This window comes from Haliotis asinina, chromosome 8 (assembly GCF_037392515.1).
Source record: "Haliotis asinina isolate JCU_RB_2024 chromosome 8, JCU_Hal_asi_v2, whole genome shotgun sequence".
Lineage (NCBI taxonomy): Eukaryota > Metazoa > Mollusca > Gastropoda > Lepetellida > Haliotidae > Haliotis > Haliotis asinina.
In genome coordinates this window covers 59221143-59242155 of record NC_090287.1, presented here as the reverse complement: position 1 = coordinate 59242155, position 21013 = coordinate 59221143, and the positions used below count along the sequence as shown (strand labels likewise).

The following is a 21013-nucleotide window of genomic DNA, read 5'->3' as shown; positions in this document are numbered from 1 at the left end:
TTATTGCCTGAACTTTCTATTATCATCTGCTCATTAAAGAAGTTTTTCAATATCCATTTAATATCTGACATCACATCTCCTGGACACTGACTAAGATTGTTATTTCAGGTGATAGGGTGTTTCATAAACAGATTACTTTGTTGGCTTATTAATTCACTGCAAGATATTGGGTAAATTAATGACTGAATGGAGGATGTCACAGACAAATGTTCCATTACCTGGAACATGGACCAACAACCTGGAACATAGACCAACAACATGCCTCTATCACAATCACTACAGATATCTCATAGTAAAATGCACTAACAGATGGAACAATATGCATTAAAAAGTCTCCAAGACATTCCAGTTATGTCATAGTCAAGAAAAATCACCAAGAGAAAAGTCTAAAATATATTTTTGGTCAAACTGCAAATATATGCAACCTTGCAAATTTCTGTGGCAGCCCTCCAAGGCCAGACTAACATAGCAAAGTGACCAGCCTGGGTAAGTAGCACCTGTCTTGCTAGGAACATATATCATCTGTAGACTTTAAGTAGGAAATCAAAGATGAAACCTGACATTCAAGTCATAAGCCTTCTTTCATGTACTCCTCACTGTCAGCATAAACACAAAACCTGATTTACTGCAGACATTTACAAACTGGCTGTAAATATATGCTAGGTATGCGCTAGCAAAGGTCAGAAACATGAATCCTACTTATTATCATGATGATGTTTATTGCCTGAAAATAACATTGCTCATGACGCCCACATGAAGTCCTTATAGTAACCCGTGGAAGGCACTCAGGATCTGGGTCTGATAAGATTCTAACTGGGTCCCAGAAGAATGTGTAATTTCAGAGCTCAGGCAGTCAGGACTTGCTAGGTCATTGTACATTTAGAATGGACATTTTCTTGTATATTCTCCAGGACCTGTGTGACTGACCTAGACTAGTGCACTATTAAACTGGCTCCCTTAACCAAGGCCTCAGTTTCTTAGCAGGCTTTGATGCAGCCATCGGTGTGCTACTCAGAGAGCAGTGAATGTCTCTGTGTTCCAACTGACATGTTCCCCTAACCAAAGTCCAACTGACATGTTCCCCTAACCAAAGTCCAATTGATATGTTCCCCTGACCAAAGTCCAACTGATGTTCCCCTAACCAACGTCCAACTGATACATTCCCTATCCAAAGTCCAACTGACATGTTCCCCTAACCAACGTCCAACTGACATGTTCCCCTAACCAAAGTCCAATTGATATGTTCCCCTAACCAAAGTCCAACTGATATGTTCAACTAACCAAAGTCCAACTGACATGTTCCCCTAACCAGAGGCAGTTCTTCCAAAAAGCTGCTTGGTATGGTAACCTTCATCCATTCAACACATCTATGATGGCACTGGACAAATACTTGCACCTCTTGAACTGAAAATGTAGTGATGCAAAGTAGTGACATTTGAATATTTGGGAAATACAAAAGGAAATATTTTAAACCAACAAGATAAGCTGTATTTGTTGAATGGTGCACTCAGAAAAATATCTTAGCTACATGACAGTAATGACGACCAGTGATGAAATCAACACCAGTACACCTGTTGTGGCATACCTGTTGAAGCCCATTTTGGCCCATCTGTAGTGACACACCTCTTGAGGTACACCTTGACCCATCTGTTATAATACACCTGTAGTGACACACCTGTTGATATACACATTGACCCATTTGCTGTAATACACCTGTAGCGACACCTGTTATGGCCCATTTTGGTCCATCTTGGCAATAGTAATCCAGCTGACCTACAAATCTCTAGCCTCGATTTGTCTCAGTGTGTACTTGTCAGGTAGGACACTGGGCTTATTGGTCCTTACAGAAAAAGTGCCCACAGACTATCCAACTACTCTCATGTTACTTTTTGTCCTTAGGGCAAGTTGAAAGAATACATACACAGTCAACAATCACCTCATGTCCCACTTAGCAACTTTGTCTGAACCACTAAGCACAACTTCACTGAGGCATCTGTTAATAATGTCTTGTTCAAATAAGCATTTCACCCCAAAAACAGAGGTAAGTTTCAAAATGAGACAAACACAATGTAGTTCATTCAGGAACAGACCACAAAGGACAAACACAAAGTGGTTCATTCAGACATAAACCCCAAATGCAAAAAGTGGTTCATTCAGACAGACCACAAATGACAAAGTGGTTCATTCAGACACAGACCACAAAGGACAAACATATAGTGGTTCATTAAGACATAGAACCCAAAGGACAAGCAAAAAGTGGTTTATTTAGACACAGACCCCAAAAGACAAACAAAAAGAGGTTCATTCAGACAGAGACCCCAAAGGACAAACAAAAAGTGATCACTTTGGCACAGATCCTACAGGACCAATGTAGACAATGGTTCACTTTGCCATACATGCTACAAGACAAACACAGAAACAGTCCATGTAGCATAGATTTGCAGCCAGACAGTCTTGAGAGTGAGGTTTGGAGTTTTTCACCACTGTCAGCAATATGAAGTTGGAGAACACAAAGAATGGATATAAACTATTGTATCCAGGATTTCTTGTATTGGTGTAGCATAGCTACACTATGACCCATATGAATATCTGAACTGAAGGGTATAATTACATTATCACACATGAGGGTAAATCTTGACTCAGCAATCAAAGATAGAATCCCAATTCACAGATGGTGATTGTGTTGAATGAGCAAGTTACTAAGAATGATCTAAAATTACAGTGTAACCATTTAACAACATTCCTTTAATGCCCTGATTGCTCTGCCAAGGAGGCGGAAATATTTTGACAATATCCTCTCAGATAAAAAGACAGATTACAGTAAAGACATGTGGACCAGTTATGGCAACTCTCTACTACATCAAACCAACGCTATTCTTTAATGATGGGAGTCGCTGAGTCCATGTTGTACTTAAGCTGATTCAGCAAAATAAATCTGCCTCAAGATTTTTTTTATAAACACTCCAAACAATAGGGATTGTCCAAACATATAATTTACCCTACAATACCCTGTACTTTATTAAGAAAACAGTGAAACACTTGAATGCAGTAACCAATGCCCCAATATTTCCTCTTTAAACAGGGGATCTGTCCCTGCCCCAGGGATTCAGAACCAGTCACCACTACGCTGCCCCCAGCTATTGCCTACCCAGTCAATATAACATCACAAGGGAGCATTTAGTATTATGTCCTTAGTTGAACATGCTGAATTAGGCTTTCAGGTTTAACCTTTACTCCAAGCTGAGCCTGATAATACAGCCGGGTCAAGAAGGTGACTTCAATAATCTGGCTCTTGTTTGACAATAAAAATGGCAGTTGGTGAGCCAGTATTTCCGCTTTCTGTGCACCTCCATGTGGAGACTACAAAGTGACCAGCCTGTACCGTCTGTAGTGGTGGGGATCAAAGAGCCACATTCCTCAGGGAGGACAATGGTGGTAGCGAGGTGTACTCGTTTCACACGTTGATCAAACATACCCTGGCCATGTGGAGGGACCAGGACAGTTGACAGAAATAACCTACCCTGTTGACAGCCAGATGCCAGTGTGAACTAAGTAGCCATTACCTCATACCAGGTCCATTTGACAAAGAAATGCAAGTCTATGCCAAAGTGTGGGAGTTGCAATCATCTTGGTGCTAAGATGTCTATTTGGAGTGGATGCCTGATTCTATTTAGAAAACAGTTTTTCAAAGGTTTTATCTGTAAAGGCTGACCTATTTGTAACACTGCATTATCGTCATTTGTGAGTGTTAAACTATTTATCCTAAATTGGTATATACGGGATAATCTCAGTAACTGTGACTGAACAGTTTGTCTTTTTAACCAACAAACTTCTAATGTAACACACCATACGCATCACGATACAGCACATGCAGATCAATAATCCCACATTCTCCTTAATCCAACAATTTGGTGTGCAACGGACGTTGTCGGATTAACATGATTTGACTGTATGTACTACCTTGAACTTCATGTTGGGATACAGTATTGGATTACAGTATCATAACAACACTCTTTATCCTATGTTTCAACATTAAAAACGTGGTTTGCCCTGTGATTTTACAAATCAGGTGCCACAGAAATGACTTCATAAATAAATACCATGTGCAGGAGAATCAAAACCCAGAGTTGACCTCATATAGTACTCACTCATATAGTACAGTGTCTAATTTCAAGAAGCAGCCTTTACTAAAGTACCTTTCACTCCCATTCTTTAACAGTGCACTAAGGATTCCTCAGTGGCTTGTGGGTACCTTAGTGCTCTGTGAAATGAGGCCCTGTACAGTGTAAGTGAATATCATTTACTCAGATGAAAGTTGTTTTTGTATCGATACCGACAACAGCAGAGTGAGAATGTGGCTTTGTCAAGGTGAAAGATTGTCAGAACCCTGTGTTTTGGACAGAGGGCCTTTCCGCATGTCTTCGGGTGCCATAAGCTGGGGACGTCATATTCAACATGTAATCTTTCAGAACAATTGGCAAGGTCACAGTAGAGGTGCTACATCGATGCAGTGCTGAGACCAGTAATTCGTCCATTTTTTGCTGAAAGATGTCATCTTGTGTTTCAGCAAGATAATGCGAGAGTGCACACAGAAGGACTGACACGGACATTCCTCCAGAAGGACAACATCCAGACCGTGGATTGGCAACAGCGTGTTGTTGAAGCCTACAACAACATTCCCAAGAGGTTCATTCAACGTCATTCACTAAGTGCTTTCTTTCGAGCTATCGTTGTCTCTTGTGAAAGTTTGAAGAAAAAATGCCTTGTTTCCACTCATTGTCTATATCATATAACACTATTTGCATTTCTTTTGGCAGTGAGTACATATTGGGCAGGGGGATCAAAACCCGACTTGACCTTAAAATATAGCCACCTTCATGTCACTTATACTGTATAGGGACTCCTTTCATGAAGCAGCCTTTACTTTCAAGGCTTTACTGCCATGCTTTATCAATGCACTAAGTATTCTTTAGTGGCTTAAAATCACCTTTCTGCTTTGTGAAAGGAGACCCTATAATTTCTGTAATACAATAAATACCAAATGCTCATATCTTCAATGAATATCTTGAGAAATGTGCATTCACCATATACCAGGGCTTCTTTTCACGAAGTACTACGGTGATCGTAAATCACTAAGGTAACCTCAGTACAGCATTACGGAATGGGAGTTAAGGCTAACCTTAGCATCACCTTAGTATCAAGGTTGCTTCAAGAAATGGTATTAATTTGACCCAACCCTGTATCAGCTACCTCCTGTCCTGATAAGACCCAAATGTCTCAGGTGAAGGGCCTCAGCAAACTGGGCTGTCATTATTTCAACAGGCCCTCAGGCAGGTTGACCTCACTGTTATCAAAGTTAGTAACAATGTCCAGATAACCCTCCTTAAAATAAATCTTTCAAACAATCCAAACATTGCTCAGTATGGAGGCTTTCACTGTCACCAACCTCACTCAATGAAGACATTACTGTTCCATCAACACTGCCTAATCCTGTTTAGCTGAACATGACTTAAACCACTCTGAATGATGTGCTGTGACCTCATGAGTTCAACTTGACTTGCATGTACCCATATTTAATGGGGTTAACTCCCATTAGGCATGATACACCAAACTATAAATGGCACACGTATATGTAAATACGATGTTAAATGACATATGTAAAATATTTTGCAACACTGCGAAAGGTTTCAACTGTATGCTTGTAAAGGATGCAATCTGGTCTTTAGACATTACATTAATTTCATTTCTTGAATGACAATACTACATTAATTTCATTTCTTGAATGACATTACAACCTCCATTATACATAGATGTTTGTCACATACCAGAAGACATAAGTATTCAGGAGTGAGCGAATATGGTTTTATGTCGCTTTTAGCAAAGTTCCAGCAATATCATGGTGAGGGACACCAGAAATGGGCTGCACACCGGGGATAGACGAGCGAATGGTTGCTCCAAAGAGTTTAGGAAGAAGATGTGATTGCTGCAGAGGCATTGGTGGGAAACCTACTTGCAATTTATAGTGAGTGAGTGAGTGAGTGAGTGAGTGAGTGAGTGAGTGAGTGAGTGAGTGAGTGAGTGAGTGAGAGTGTTTATGTAACTTTTTGTAATACTTCAGCACTATCAGGGTAAGGGACACAATAAAACAGCCTTTATAAACAGTACTTTTGCAAACAACGAACATCTTGAGGGGGGGGTGGGGAATGGTTTGAAACCCTGAATACTTCACATGCCTGATTCTCTCTTCAGTGGGACATACCTAGTTATACACACAGCCATATGCGTCATAGACGTTCTGCCATGGGCTGCTGGACTGAAAATATATGTCATGTAAACAGACTAGACGTAACTGGGCCAGTGTTCATCCATCAATGTCGGCTAACTGCTTTATTTGCGACCCCCGACTTGCAATATCTGCCTTAGCAATCTGCCCACTGCATATCAGGTAATTCTACCACATACGGCTACCTGTTGATTGTAGTACAGGTAAGCATACCAGGTGAAGCGTTAATCCATTCTACCAGTCGTTTACATTCTTGGCACAAACCCAAGTCAAGTGTGGGGGACCACTGTCAACAAGGTGTGAGGGAAACACAAGCTAGACTCTGAATAATGATGTCCTTACAACTACTTTCTTACCAAGCTGAATCATATGGACTTGCATACCTTTGGAAATACAATATGACAACAGCTTTAATCTGTTAGTACGCACATAGATCATAGTTACTGGACCTCACCACTCTTAGTCTATCTGTTCAGGCAGAAAATCATTTAACCTATATTCTCTTTTGCAACACATTGTGGAAGAGTTCATCAATATATTATCAAGGTTCTAAAGGGTTCCTGGCTATAAACACCTCACATCCCATAATAGCAAACCATTAACTTCACAACACAGCTGTGTGTGAGCAAACACAATGTAATCGCATACCATAAACCATTCTTACAACCCTCTGTTGGATACAGAAATGAGACCTAAAGCTATGAACTGTCACTCTAGTAGATGTGTACGTTCCATAGGCATCAGTCATCAAACACCATGATACAGTCAATGCTGCCATATGGCATCAACAGTTGTGTTAGTTGTTTAGTGCTACACTATTCCAACGAATCTTGATCAGACAATCCGGTGATGGATAGCATGAGCATCGAGTTTGGATCCAATGTCATGCATAAAACAATAGAGCGAACCTTGACTCCCTCAACTTGTTAGTAGCCCAATAATGAAACTCATGTTAAACATTAACGGTGTTTTGTAACAGTTCCTCCAGTATTGGAAACCAGGACATAAAAACACAAAAAAAATGGTGCTTTCGCATGTGTACCTGATGCCCTGACATTCAAAGCAAACACTGATATTAGTTGGTTTGTTTCTTTATTTTCATGCCTTCCTCCACAGTGCTCCTACAGCAGTCCATAAATAATCAAGTCTGGTTTAGACAATACAGTGATTGATATCATAAGCATTTATCTATAAAACTGGTACACGATGACAGGCATCAAGTCAGCTGCAAACTTGTCCATCCTCATGAAAGCATAAAATATGTGAGTATTCCCATCAAAAGTTGAGTTGTAAAAACTACAAGGCATATTATTAAACAGGTACTGTGATAAATTACACCTTTATCTAGTTCATAAGCTCCTGGCCTTTATTCCTGTAAAATATGACACAAGTATGCATTATCATTTTTTGACAGAGAAGACATGTATATTTCTACACACTGTTTGTGTCTCAATCTGTCCATACATCAGCTCACAGCGAGACAACATGGCATCCAAATCCCACATGTCTGCTGTTCCATGAGACTGAGTTGATTCAATCACAAGTCCAAACAAGATCAATCTTGGCATAAGCAGTATAGCTTTTCTCCTGATTGTTCAGTGATAGTTCAGTGTAATAGTGTTGTCAGATAGTTAGGCACAGCTACAAGACATGCTCCAATAGTCACAGCAGAGAGAGAGAGAGAGAGAGAGAGTGTGTGCGTGTGTGTGCGCGTGTGTGCGCGTGTGTGTGTGTGTGTTTCTTAATGCTGCAATCACAAACATTTTCAGCAATATGACAGTGGTATGTAAACGTAACACCAAAGAACTGGTCACTATTCCAGGCCAATTCTATACTAACCCTGGAAGGCAGTACCTTCCGGAGCCTAACCAGGCTCAACAACTGCTGACTACATGCCTAGGACAAGACCTAATGGAAGTCCACTTCTTTTGGTCATATAACTGTTGTTCCAACTTCATTGGGTATTTTTTGTTAACAACAATTCAGTAATGATAAGCTCAAATCTGCTGTACTCGTATATATACCCCAGTATCTTTCAAGGACCTGTTGCTTTCGAACTAGTTCATCTAACTTTAAAGTAAGTAAACTAACTGGAAATGATGATGAAGAACACTGTCCAACAACACTCCTAAGATTAGTTGGTGTCACCAGCTGTCCACAAGTTATGCAGGCCTAGAACGTTTTGACCAGTCCTTGTAACTGGAACTATCAGTAAACAATCACATATAATACCTAACTCTATTATATACAAATGGCATTTCTGGGTTTCTTTCTCCTACAATGTATCTTGGTCTGTATCAACTGCCGATCCCTCACATATTTGAGAATTATCAAAACGCGAGTCCATACAAGGGCTGAATGTAGAAACCATTGAATATCACTGCAGAGTGGTGTTAGTGCTACATCTGCCTCACACAGTCAAGTTATTTGACAATTATTGTGACTGCCGCTGGCTGATTTGGGGAATGCATACATTCTCAATATAACTTTGATTCTAAGTTACTATTCTTGAGAGGAAACAAATGCTGAATAAATGAGCGGCCATATGGCACCAGTTGTATGGGCCTTTCTTCCGAGATCAATGGCTGGTCCACTGCACACTTCTTACATCAATACTGCAGCTACACAACTCTGATCTAGTTTACTATACGGATTTACCTCCATTATAGAAGCTTAAAATCCAACCAAGCATGCAATGGAACAGATCCCCCAGAATAATGCTACAGTACACTGCACTGGTTCTACTGACCTGTTGAATACTACTACTAGCGGACAAAGAATTACGTTTCACAGTTGCAGTATTAAATCACCATCATGATTTTCCATTGATCTTAAGTCTAAAATTTAGGCAAATGGTTATCAAAATTAAACAATATTTACTACATTTAATGTAAACCTAAGCATATAAATTTGTAAACTTTACCATACATTGCCTTTCAAATGTATAAATAATGTATTTGTGCAACAAAAGCACACTAAGATTATCAGAGGTTGCCATGTTAAACATTACACTCATGACTCAATGAATTGTAATTCTTACAAAAGAGTTTGCCCCAATGAGCTTTAGGAAACATTATCTTCAAGCTAGCTTGACCTAGTTCATGCTTATCAATAGACAACATTAAAAAAGGGTACCTCAATCTGAGTATGTAATGAACATGCCAGTCAGTGTTACTGAGTTAGTCACGTATAACGAACCATCCATACAAATCATTAGCTGGAACTGCTAAGCTGATGAGGGTGTAAGATCTTAGTCCAGATGTCCACAGCTTTACCTATCTTGCAAATGGATAATACAAAAACAGCGCAAAGAAAAGAAGCAAAACAACAGCAGAGCCTTTCGCCACTTAACCCATAAGATAAACCCTGGGACTATCTTGACATTTAAGTGGATGAAACTATTGCTGTTGGATAAAGGGGTGGAATAACATGGCTGGTAGAGCAATCAGGAGCCAATCAACCATGGCTTCCCACACTCCAAATGCAACACTCACTACTAACAAGTTATTAAGGATCAATAGTGTACAGGTTTCCTTTCTCTGGGAAAATGCTGTCTCAGTAATGCTTCAATGAATGACTAATTGTCATAACGACTTCAGCTGGAGCTGACTATTTGATGTAGATGTCCATGACACAATGAATGTAGCTGGCAAAGGTGCAATGAATGTAATGTCCATGACACAATGAATGTAGCTGGCAAAGGTGCAATGAATGTAATGTCCATGACACAATGAATGTAGCTGGCAAAGGTGCAATGAATGTAATGTCCATGACACAATGAATGTAGCTGGCAAAGGTGCAATGAATGTAATGTCCATGACACAATGAATGTAGCTGGCAAAGGTGCAATGAATGTAATGTCCATGACACAATGAATGTAGCTGGCAAAGGTGCAATGAATGTAATGTCCATGACACAATGAATGTAGCTGGCAAAGGTGCAATGAATGTAATGTCCATGACACAATGAATGTAGTGTGGTTATGCTGTGGTCAAAAACCAAAACTATATTTTGTCACAAGGATATTCTTCATAAACATGTTCACTGTATATTCTTGTGAACACATAACCAGTAATGAAAGTTCATATTATACCATTTAAAAATTTGTAAGAATGACTGCCAATTCTGAAAAAATTCTCTCATGGAAGTGGCTGATATTTTAAAAAAAACCTTAACTTCACTTCAGTTATTACTTAATGCAGGTCAATGTTTTACTAATTCAGTTATTCACGTCTGAAGTAAAACCAAACCATGGGGCATTACACAGGTGATTTACTTGTTATGAATGTTCTTAGGCTAACACGAATAGTTTTGTTTTGTGAAAACATAAAACAGCCAGTGAATTTCAGAGGTTAAGAGATGTATAACATTCCATTTTCTCTACAGACATCAATCTGTCTACATTAAATGACTATTAGTGCATTGGTGAAACTATTTTCTGAATATGTGCAGTAACAATTTCTGTAGTTTTCGGTAATTTCTGCATTCTAACTTGTGTTCAATGTGTAGGACCAATTTGGCAACATCTCCACACTTCTTAAAGTGTTCTACTTGCAGTTCCAATAATCTAAGGTGACACCTCAATGCGAAGGAAAGTTACAACTGCTCCGACTAGATGACAAACTGGTTAATCTCACCTTCTCTAGGAATGCATTTGCCCATTTTGTGAAAGTCTTCTTTTGTATATACACTCTCTCATCCTGAAGGGCCTTGATGCGGCCCTTCTCAAACTGCTGTGATTCCTTGATAGACATATTGAAGTGTGGCACCTCTCTCAGCTACACGGCCACATCAGGGTGAAGATCAGTCTGAAACACCAAGGTGAGCATCAGTATGGGTGATGTAACCCAGATAATTATCTATGTCTCATAATAGATAAATAGCAGTTTCTGTTCCCCCTCGGGGCTAAAGTCATCAACTTCCTGAAGACATCAAATGGTATGCACATAATGCCAGTAGCTTGAGGGCGAACTGATTTGTAGAAGACAGTCACAATAACTCAAAAAGGTCTTTCAGACATGTCAATAATATCATTTGAGGCTGTTATACACACGATTAAACAAAGTATTTTCTTAAAGGTTTTGTATCAAATACCTTGTGGTATACAAACCATATGTAATTAGTGCATTGTTTACATGCAGCAGATGCCACCTGCCTGTGCAACTGTACCAAGGGACACAGGGAACAATATACTGTCATAGCACAGTGTTTCATTTAAGTCAAAACACAACATCACTCATTCATAAAAACTGAGCACATATCAACTTTGTTTCTTCAGTATGAACCTTTACATGCATTTTGAGACATTTTGTCAACAACTGACTAACTATGACTAACTAAACTAACCCTGAACAATGATCTGATGAATGCAAAGACAATGTGCAGATGACTGTTTTAATTCCACATTGCTCTTGGTAAATAACTATAACATGTACCCCTAAAACTTTTAGTACTTTCGTAAAGAAGAAAATAATCCGGTAGGTGTTCTTTACACTCAAGTAGAATATTTAGTACAGGAAGTGAGACTCTTTAATGGCAAGCAATGCAATAAATAACTTTAGACCCAGTTCATAAAGCACACACAGAAACTCCCAATCATACTTAATGAAGATTTATACCCAGATCGAGAAACCGCCACATCCTTCAGTAAGCATATCGCAATGAGATCACAAACAAACTTGACACAAAAGTACGTCCAGTAATAATGAGGAGCATTTCTATGTTGGTCTGCATACCTGGTATTTATGACTGTTGTAATGCTATAGTCACTCTTTCACTGTATGCCATGTCTTTGACAATGGGCTGGTAGAATGGTAATATTGATGCATAATGATAGAAACTTGGTGGCAACACAAATGTCAGATTTCATACAGATCAGAGGTAATCTTTAACTACTTGGCGAATGAGGGACTTTGAGAGGATTCTATACTAGCCTGTTCATATTTTCAGCCTGTCCAGAGTTTAACTGATCTTACTGGGACTTCGACTCTGCACCAGCATGTTCATATGTTTGCTAGTCTTCGAAACTTGGAATCTATACAAGCCTGTTCATATTTTCACTTATCTCAGTGAGACTTGGATTGTTTATCAGGCGGGTGATATTTTCACTAATCTTACTGGGTATGTGTAATCATGTTGTGGCAGACCTGCCCAAGTGATGTAGGTTTAAACTGGTTAGAAGTTGACAGCTGACGATCACTATCAAGGTGAATCTGGCTCCATAATCCCTGACATGTCGAGTCCACAAAGCTTTGTGTGGGTATTTCTGTGCAGCCATCATGGCCTGAATTCCCTCCTTATTCCCCTGTGGCCACTCTGCCACAAAATGGTATCATATCCATGACAGTTGACAGGAAGTGTGGTAATATTATACACAATGGTCAAATCCCTGTGTAAGTGTCCACACCAAGGTGAGATACCAGTATGGCTCACAGATAATCTACACCACTTAAGCAGCTGTTGACACGGCAAGCTGACCCTGTCCTTGGTGAAGGCTGACCCTGTCCTTGGTGAAGCCGCTGACCTATTGCTGACAGTCTTCATGTTGATATGAGTAGACGAACACCCACAGAAACTATACCACATGATCGAACCACTGATGTGGTCAACACAATGACATGCCATCATCTAACCCCAGACAGAATCAATGCATTATCAAGGCAAAGATATGATTAAGGAGTAAGTGAGTATGGTTTAACCTTGCGTTTAACAATATTCCAGCAATATCACGGTGGTGAACACCAGAAATGGGCTTCAGACATTGCACTCAAGATATGATCCAGACATGAACAAGATGACACATCAGGGAGCTGGGTAGGACAACATGTGAAAACACTGAATAAAGTTGGACAAGAATTTGAGAAAATCATCATCAGATAATGACAATCTTGAGAGGTGTATCTGCAGCATAACAGGACAGACAGACAGACATATTTAGTGCAATGTGACCATACACTGCTATGGAGTACATTACTGATCAGATCTGCAGACAGGTTGATGACGACCCAGAGGGAGGTATTCTGGGGTGAAACAGATCAAGTGGATTGACAAGCGGGTAGTACAAGAATTACAGAGGGTACGAGATGTATGTGAGAGTGACCAGATTCGCAGGTGAACACATTATATAATCTACCTCATAATACACAGGTGAACACATAAACTGCCCAATCATATACAGGTGAACACATTATATAATCTACCTCATTATGTGAAAACATTATAGACAGGTGAACACATTATATCAACTACTTGTAAGAAGTGGGTTAATTAAAAGTATTCAAAATGAATCTACTTAATGTATTAGGAACAATATATGATGACCAGTTCTCACTAACCAAACAACAAGCTTACAGTACTATCAGAATCATCATAAGGCTGCATAAAAAAATTTAACGTTTCCCGGGCACATTTTTTTCAAAAGTGACGAGGGCGGTAGGAATTAAAAAAAATTTTAATAGAAAACAAGTGACGATGGAGGAACACATTATAATTTTTTTCTCTCAGAAATACAGCTTGGAAACTTTAGCATGTGTAAATTCAGTGAATTCAGTCATACTCATTCTTACAGACATTCATTTTCATAGTAGACACAAATAAAAGTGACGCACCTATGCCCGTGAAACATTTCACTTTCTATATGCCTTCATTTTTTTATTCCTTCCTAATCTTGTTAAAGGCCCTTTGGTGCTTCCTTGATTACTTAATACCTGTTGCCTTGCTATTTGTCTGTCTCACAGTCTCTGAATCATATTATTTTCCCTATAGCCTAGACTACCCTCATATGCTAAAGCCTAAATGAAGCAAGTGTAGATTCTCTGGTCTCCCCTGAGCCTCAAAATAGATGACCCTGAGTTTTCACACCTTTACCTTCACGGTATCAGCGTATGATTTGTCCAGATTTAGAACATAAAACTTTCACCTGACATGCCAGACTTTTGACATTGAGTGACTTTTACACAGACAGATTGAATACATCGATCAAAACATGGACAGCACCTACAAAACATTCCACATTGGAAACTGTGTCAACAACCTGATCAAGGTAAATTTATACCAGAACTGACAAAAACCATCTTTAAACAAATATTTCCATACATGAATATAGACTGCTATCAAGGTCTAATCTTTGATGTCTTCACCAGGTAACAAGATGAACCATCCATGCACAGCCTGGCCTCCTTAATGGACCAGCACAGTGCTGAGGGGCATTGAGACGGAGATGTAAAATACCAGGGGAATTTGTCACCAAAACAAAGCCTTTAAATGTTTAACTGCAGAGTGTCCTGAAGTCCATGAGGCAACACAAGAAATCCCCACCATGACCTGTTGGAACAGCGACATGCAGTAAAAAGTCAGTCCCGTTAGCTCAGAATTGTGGCTGTGTTTACTTCTGACTTAAGATGCACAAGAGAAGATCAGCTTAAAAGAAAAACTGTGGCACAATTTCAAGCTTGAAGGAATATGTGAGACACTTACCCGTCCCTTTCCCTGCCCTAGTGACACTGTGATTGTCAGGTGACCTTTCAAAACACATCTACGATGTTTGAAGTTTGACATAACATAAACACACGCATCACCTGGTGGGTGTATGCAGTTTGTTTTTTGGTGTTATGCATTTAGCATTATTCCAGGTATTTACCATTGGCCTATCAAGAATCAAATACAAATCAGGAAATCCAGTGATTGACATCATGAGCATCAAGTTACATATCTTGAGTACAACAACAAGCACCAAACAACAAGCCTCACCACCGGAAGTCAAGGGTCATGAAGACAATTTTGAACCAGGAATCTGCAGAGAATAGAAAAGTGAAGATTTGGTATTCTTAGCTAAATGTACTAAATACATGAAGCACATTGAGCTGTAGAATATATGTTCCATTAACAACGGTTGCATCTGGTCCTGCTATTGATCCTGTACCAGGATGGCGTCGTCTGTCTGGTGAAAAATGTGAAAAATTACTGCAAGGACCTGTGTGTAACTATACAACATTCGGCCATATATCTTGGAGGTGTCAAAAATATGTTTCTCATACACAATGAAAATTAATACCATGTTACAACCTGACCAGATTATGTCCGACCAATCTAATAACCAACTCAGGAAACAGATCACCATACCAATCACTGACATAACATTCTGTAGATACAATTACAACAGAGTCTGATCCTAACCCTTCTACTTGCCCAAACTTGTCGTTTGGCATTATTTCTACAGATTGTTGCATCGATACATAGTCTAATATCAGCTTTCCTGATAGAACAGAATTCTGGCACCAGACTAGTGAGAGAATAAATTGATATATTCATGTATATACTAGTATTTGAATTTGAACTGAGACCAACAGTTGAAGTCACACCTGAGGTGATTAACTGTATCTTTCAAACTGGATAAACATCCATGATAGTCTAGAAACACCCCACTAAAATACTTGAGTCAACAAATGTATCATTAAATTCAGTACCATATTTCAAACACATGGCACAAATTATCGGATAAATCATTCGATGAAAGGCATGGAAGACATTTTGTCTTCAGCCTTATTGTTCCCTTGGGAATTGTTCCCAAACCCTTACATGTCATTTGCACTTGAGCTCACAGGTTCTTTCAAAAAGTTCTTCTTTCAATAATTATAAAATCCATTTTTGTGAGCATGTTTCAGGAAGGCAGTATTAAAATTGGCCTCCGCCTGGCAAATCTCACATCAGCAAATCAATGCTGTTAATGTGGTTACTGAACGAAGCCAGGTATATGGGGAAATAATTGCTTCAGAGTGATCGATACCCATGTGTGAGACAGACCTGGCTGCACTGCAGTAGGTGGTGCTTCATACATGGAAACACAAACGGGAACATAGGATCAAAGAACACATCACCCTGAAAAGAATGTGTATGGAACACCTCAGTTGACAATAATGTTTATAGAACACCTGATCTTGACAAAAATGTTTATGGAACACCCAATCTTGATAAAAAAAGTTAATAGAACATCTGATATGGATAAAAATGTTTACAGAACACCTGATCTTGATAAACATGTTAACAGAACACCTGATCTTGATAAAAATATTTACCGACACCTAATCTTGATAACACCTGATCTTGACAAAAAAGTTAACAGAGCGTGTGATCATGCTAGAAATGTTCAGAGAACATGTTGATTTACTAAAAATGATCAAAAATCACTGAAGCCTCATAAGAAATGTTCAGAAAACATCTAAATGACTGTGAGAGCCACTTGCCAAATGAAAGGTTTACAGAAATGTCCATGATAGAACATTCATAGAACACCTGACCTTGACCGAATTGCTGTAGAACATATGATCTCATTACAAGCATTCATGTCATGGTACACAACTACAAGTGTACTGAATTACAACACTGCTGGATAGATACAACAGACACAATCTAAACAATGCAAACCACTGAATTTACATAATATCATTAACATAAAACAATGACTCCATCTATTAGTCCAATCTCTGTGCACTTAAGATTTACCAACAAGATATGTCACACAAATATGACGTTATCACATATCATAAAATCTAATAAGGAAATGAAAATTTCAGTATGCCTGAACTGAATTAATATTTCACAGAAGCTGTAAGAGCTAATCAATGGCAGTATATGAGGCATCTACAGAGCCTTCCACATTACATTGGCAGTGAGATCAATGCTGACACACAAGTTGTCTCCCGTCATGCTTCACTTGATGTGCAGCTGCACTAATTGTACTACATTCATCGACATCATCCATGACTGACGTTGTGTGCACACCATCCATCATGGCATATCCATGACCTGGAGTACACTCTGCAGCCAAAGCTGATCAACAGGAGTGACAGACAGACTGTCACCAGACTCAAACAGGATAATAATTGGAGGGGAAGTGAGGGTTAGAGTCTCAGACAGACCTCCAGTCTTGTAATGAATATGGTCTGATGCATTCTGCTGCATGAATCCAACTTTACACTCTGCATTTGGACAGATTATCATTAGCACCAGAAACATGGAAGAAAACAAGGTCAAGAACAAGAAGCAGTACTCTTGTCTCTGGTAGTCTTTTGCTTAAGTCATCTTTGTAGTGATTGATGAACTGTCCTCATGCACACAAACACAGGACAAACACAACATATCATTGAAAACTAGAAGTTGACGTGATGACAAACACTGCAGGTAAATATCATGACCGTAATATGCCAGACAAAAAGCTGGACACTATCAATGTATGAATGATGTCTTCTTGTTACCTTATTGGGTAAGGGTGGGTAAGATGGGTTCTTGCATCAGTGGTTCTGGTATGCACAGACTAACCCACGGTCAGACATGATACACTTTTCAATGACAGCAATAATTTAACTTCTTGTAACAATACAGGTCACTAATCTTCACAGATTTTTATACTTGGAATAAAAACAAAGCTTCAGCCAACACAAGTGTTTGCATGATCATAGCGTTGTATAAATATGTTTATCAAACTAGTTTTGCCAAAGTTCTTGTAAAACAATACCCTTTCAGACAAATAATGCTCAGATCTTAATACCAATGGGTGGGTATCCAGGGATGGTAAGAGAACAGATTCAGGTACCCATGTTAGTGTATTTGTATATGCCCAACCCTAATACCTTTAAATGTAACAAGAAATGTTAAAGACAGAATATTTTTCAGCTTGATGTTAGATGAACCCTCCATCTGAATCAACATACAAACATTGTAGACATGAAACGAAATACACACAGTGAACCATGCTTACATTCTTTAAGACACCATTTCCTTTCGCTGTTGCAATTACTATGCTATTTGCCAATAGCTGGATTAAATCAAATGACATTAAGATCAAACAAAAATGAAGATGATTACTGGTTCAAAACTACAAACTTTAAACATATTCCACACTGTAAGTGTTTTCTAACAATGACAGCCTGGGAGTGTAAGTCTATTTCTGCAATGCAAAAGCCCTTAATGAAACAAGTCAAGACTTTGTTTTATATGAAAAGGATTCAGAGTGAATCTTACAGAGTTATTAGGTTCAATCAATGATACATGTCTCCCAAGACTAAGTCCAGCCCTCCAGTGTACCAGCACTGACTGACTCCCACAAGGCCAAGACTGAGAGATAATGACTAGCACATGTGCCCAGTGCCAGTGCCAACTCCAGGAAGTGGAAACGTATGTAGGTCAAATATGAGAGATGGAAATTATTTCAAAAGGACTGAAGACTATTTTCAAAATGACACACAATCGTAACTCTGAAAGTATATGAACATTTGATAATTAGACTGTCTGGCTGGTGAGCAAAGGGTCAGTTCACTCATCTCACAAGATGTTGGAAGATGGTACTTGATGTTGCTCTGCCTTGTCCTCAGCATTATGGGGATGAAACTAGGGTTGCTGGACTCAGTAAGACATCTTAGTGCGTCTGTTTGTTTGTGAGTGGGTGTTGAATTGTAAAGTTTGTTCCATCTTTTCTATTTTGAATCTAAGAACACCCTCAACCTTTAACTGTTAGTGTATGGACGATAATAGGGAACTTCAATGACACACTGCTATACAGTGAGTTCATAAACTGCTGTTTATCTGAGTATTGCACTTCACTTAAAGAAGAGCAAATATCTTAACCACAAAAGTGTTACAAAGAAGCCACAATTCTGGTAAACACTTGACTGCAACTAACATCACCAGATCTCATTTAGAGATCTGTAAATCATATCTCTTCAAACAACCAGGGAAAAATGTGGATACGCAAATAAGTAGAAAAAACATTAATGGGAGGGAAAGCAGAGCTGAAAGAAGTGCTCAGGCTTTGTGCCTCCATCTGGTGAACAGTTCAGAACATCTCATGGATAATTATGACAAATGTCAGAAACCAAACTATGGATTTGCATAATTCCTAGTGTAACACACCTCATGCAGTTCAAACAATCATATAACAAAAAAGGTGAGGTCCAACAGGAAAAACAACATTCAGGTTTGGGCAGAGACACCTGTCTACAAACATGAGGAAATTGTTGGAGCAGACGACCTTGATGGAGCTGATGATACCACTGGTGGGCTGAAACAGCTTCTAAATCCTCCCTGCAGTTTGCTTCAGACGTAAACAGTAAAAACTGGCAGCAAATAAACCTGACCGTCACACAAACACATCCAGTGAACTTAGTGTTTGCTGCTAATGTTTTGAGCAAACACTATGGGACCTCTGTTTGAGAAACAATAAAACAATTTGGAACAGGAGACTTGCTGTTGGTTACTGTAGGAATATAACACCATTATTATGACAGTATTGACCACACTTCAACAAGACATTATTCAAGAATAATGCCATAAAATAACAATTTAAGTCACATAATTCTTTGTACAGCATGATCTCATAATGTTTTCTTCAGATAATCATTCTGTATATTTTATGTGTCCAAGATTTGTCTGCACTCATAACAATGGTTGCTGATGATTCAAACTAGGTTAAATACTTCCTGTTGATAGCTAGAAATGTTGCATACATATCACAGCTGTTAGGACAGACAACAGGACCTCACTGACTGTACCCACATAAATCCTGAGACCTTCTTAGCCAGAGGCAAGAGTAACCTCCAATTGTCCACCATTACATGGCCGAAGTCAACTCTGCTTTTCACCTTCAGAGAAGATAGAAAAAAATACCTTCATACACCAGTATCCTTGATGATATGAGTGGAGATTCCACAGACAAATGCATTATTATCACTAACCTTAAAACTGTTGAAGGTAATTATGACTCCTTGTTACGTACCAACATAAAACCTACATTCCAGTGAAGACACAAGGCGAGACATCGTGCCTGGAATTCAGTTTGTCAATGATGTATTCTAGGGTTTGTCTCAACAAAACCAACATGACAATTGACACACACTCCGGAGTATCCATCATGATTGAAGAAGTCCATTGGTAAACGTCTGGATCAGAACAAATACAAACCTCTATGACAAACCACCTACACCTGCAGCAGGTGATGAGGAAATTCAGAAAGGCCTTGTCTCATGCTGCCCTGTATCATCTGATACACACCTGCATCACCATCAGGTATCTTCTCCATCACCATTGACAACAGGACAATACTGAGTGGACAGGGTTTACAACATCCACATCTTAGAAACTGACACCAAAGAAGCAAATATGTTTAGAAACTGTCTGCGTCAGATAAATAGTGACTGGACAGGATTTGTAACATCCACATGGCAACTGACATCACAGAAGGTCACTAGTTTTATGCCATTCTTTTAGAAATATTCCATCATTATCACAATGGGGAACACTAGAAATGGGCTTCACACATTGTGCCCATGTGGGAATCAACCCTGGTCTTCTGTGTGATGAGCGAACCCTTTAACCACCAGGCTACCCCAATGCCCTGACATCACAGACAGATACACATTCATTAATTAAGTCTGCATTAGACAAAAAATGGGTAAGGCAAAACCTGGGCACTGATTCATTTGGTGTTTGTCTTTACATGCAATAGTCAACATAGACGACCTCCTTTGGCAGAACATATTTGCTTAGAAATACTGCTACAGATTCTGTAAAATAAATAATTATTATATTTCTCAAATTTTAAAGCATTGGTAACTGGGCACTGCTATACATGTTAACAAAGAAGACTACAGCAGATCTCACACTGATATACATCCAAGTGTGACAAAACAATTTACATGACAAATGCTGTTTGACCATCCAACAAGTTTTCTTGAAACT

At 39.1% G+C, this 21013-nt stretch overlaps 1 protein-coding gene across 9 annotated transcripts in view; it reads right to left on the bottom strand.

The window, feature by feature from the left end:
* Positions 1–21013, bottom strand: part of LOC137295449 (spectrin beta chain, non-erythrocytic 5-like) — a 133208-nt gene that overhangs the window by 86728 nt on the left and 25467 nt on the right. For all 9 annotated transcript variants that reach the window (XM_067826821.1, XM_067826827.1, XM_067826826.1 and 6 more), the window contains exon 2: positions 10921–11091. In XM_067826821.1, coding sequence (XP_067682922.1) covers positions 10921–11037 — 117 coding nt within the window. In that variant the 5' untranslated portion in view covers positions 11038–11091. The remainder of the gene's footprint in view (positions 1–10920; positions 11092–21013) is intronic.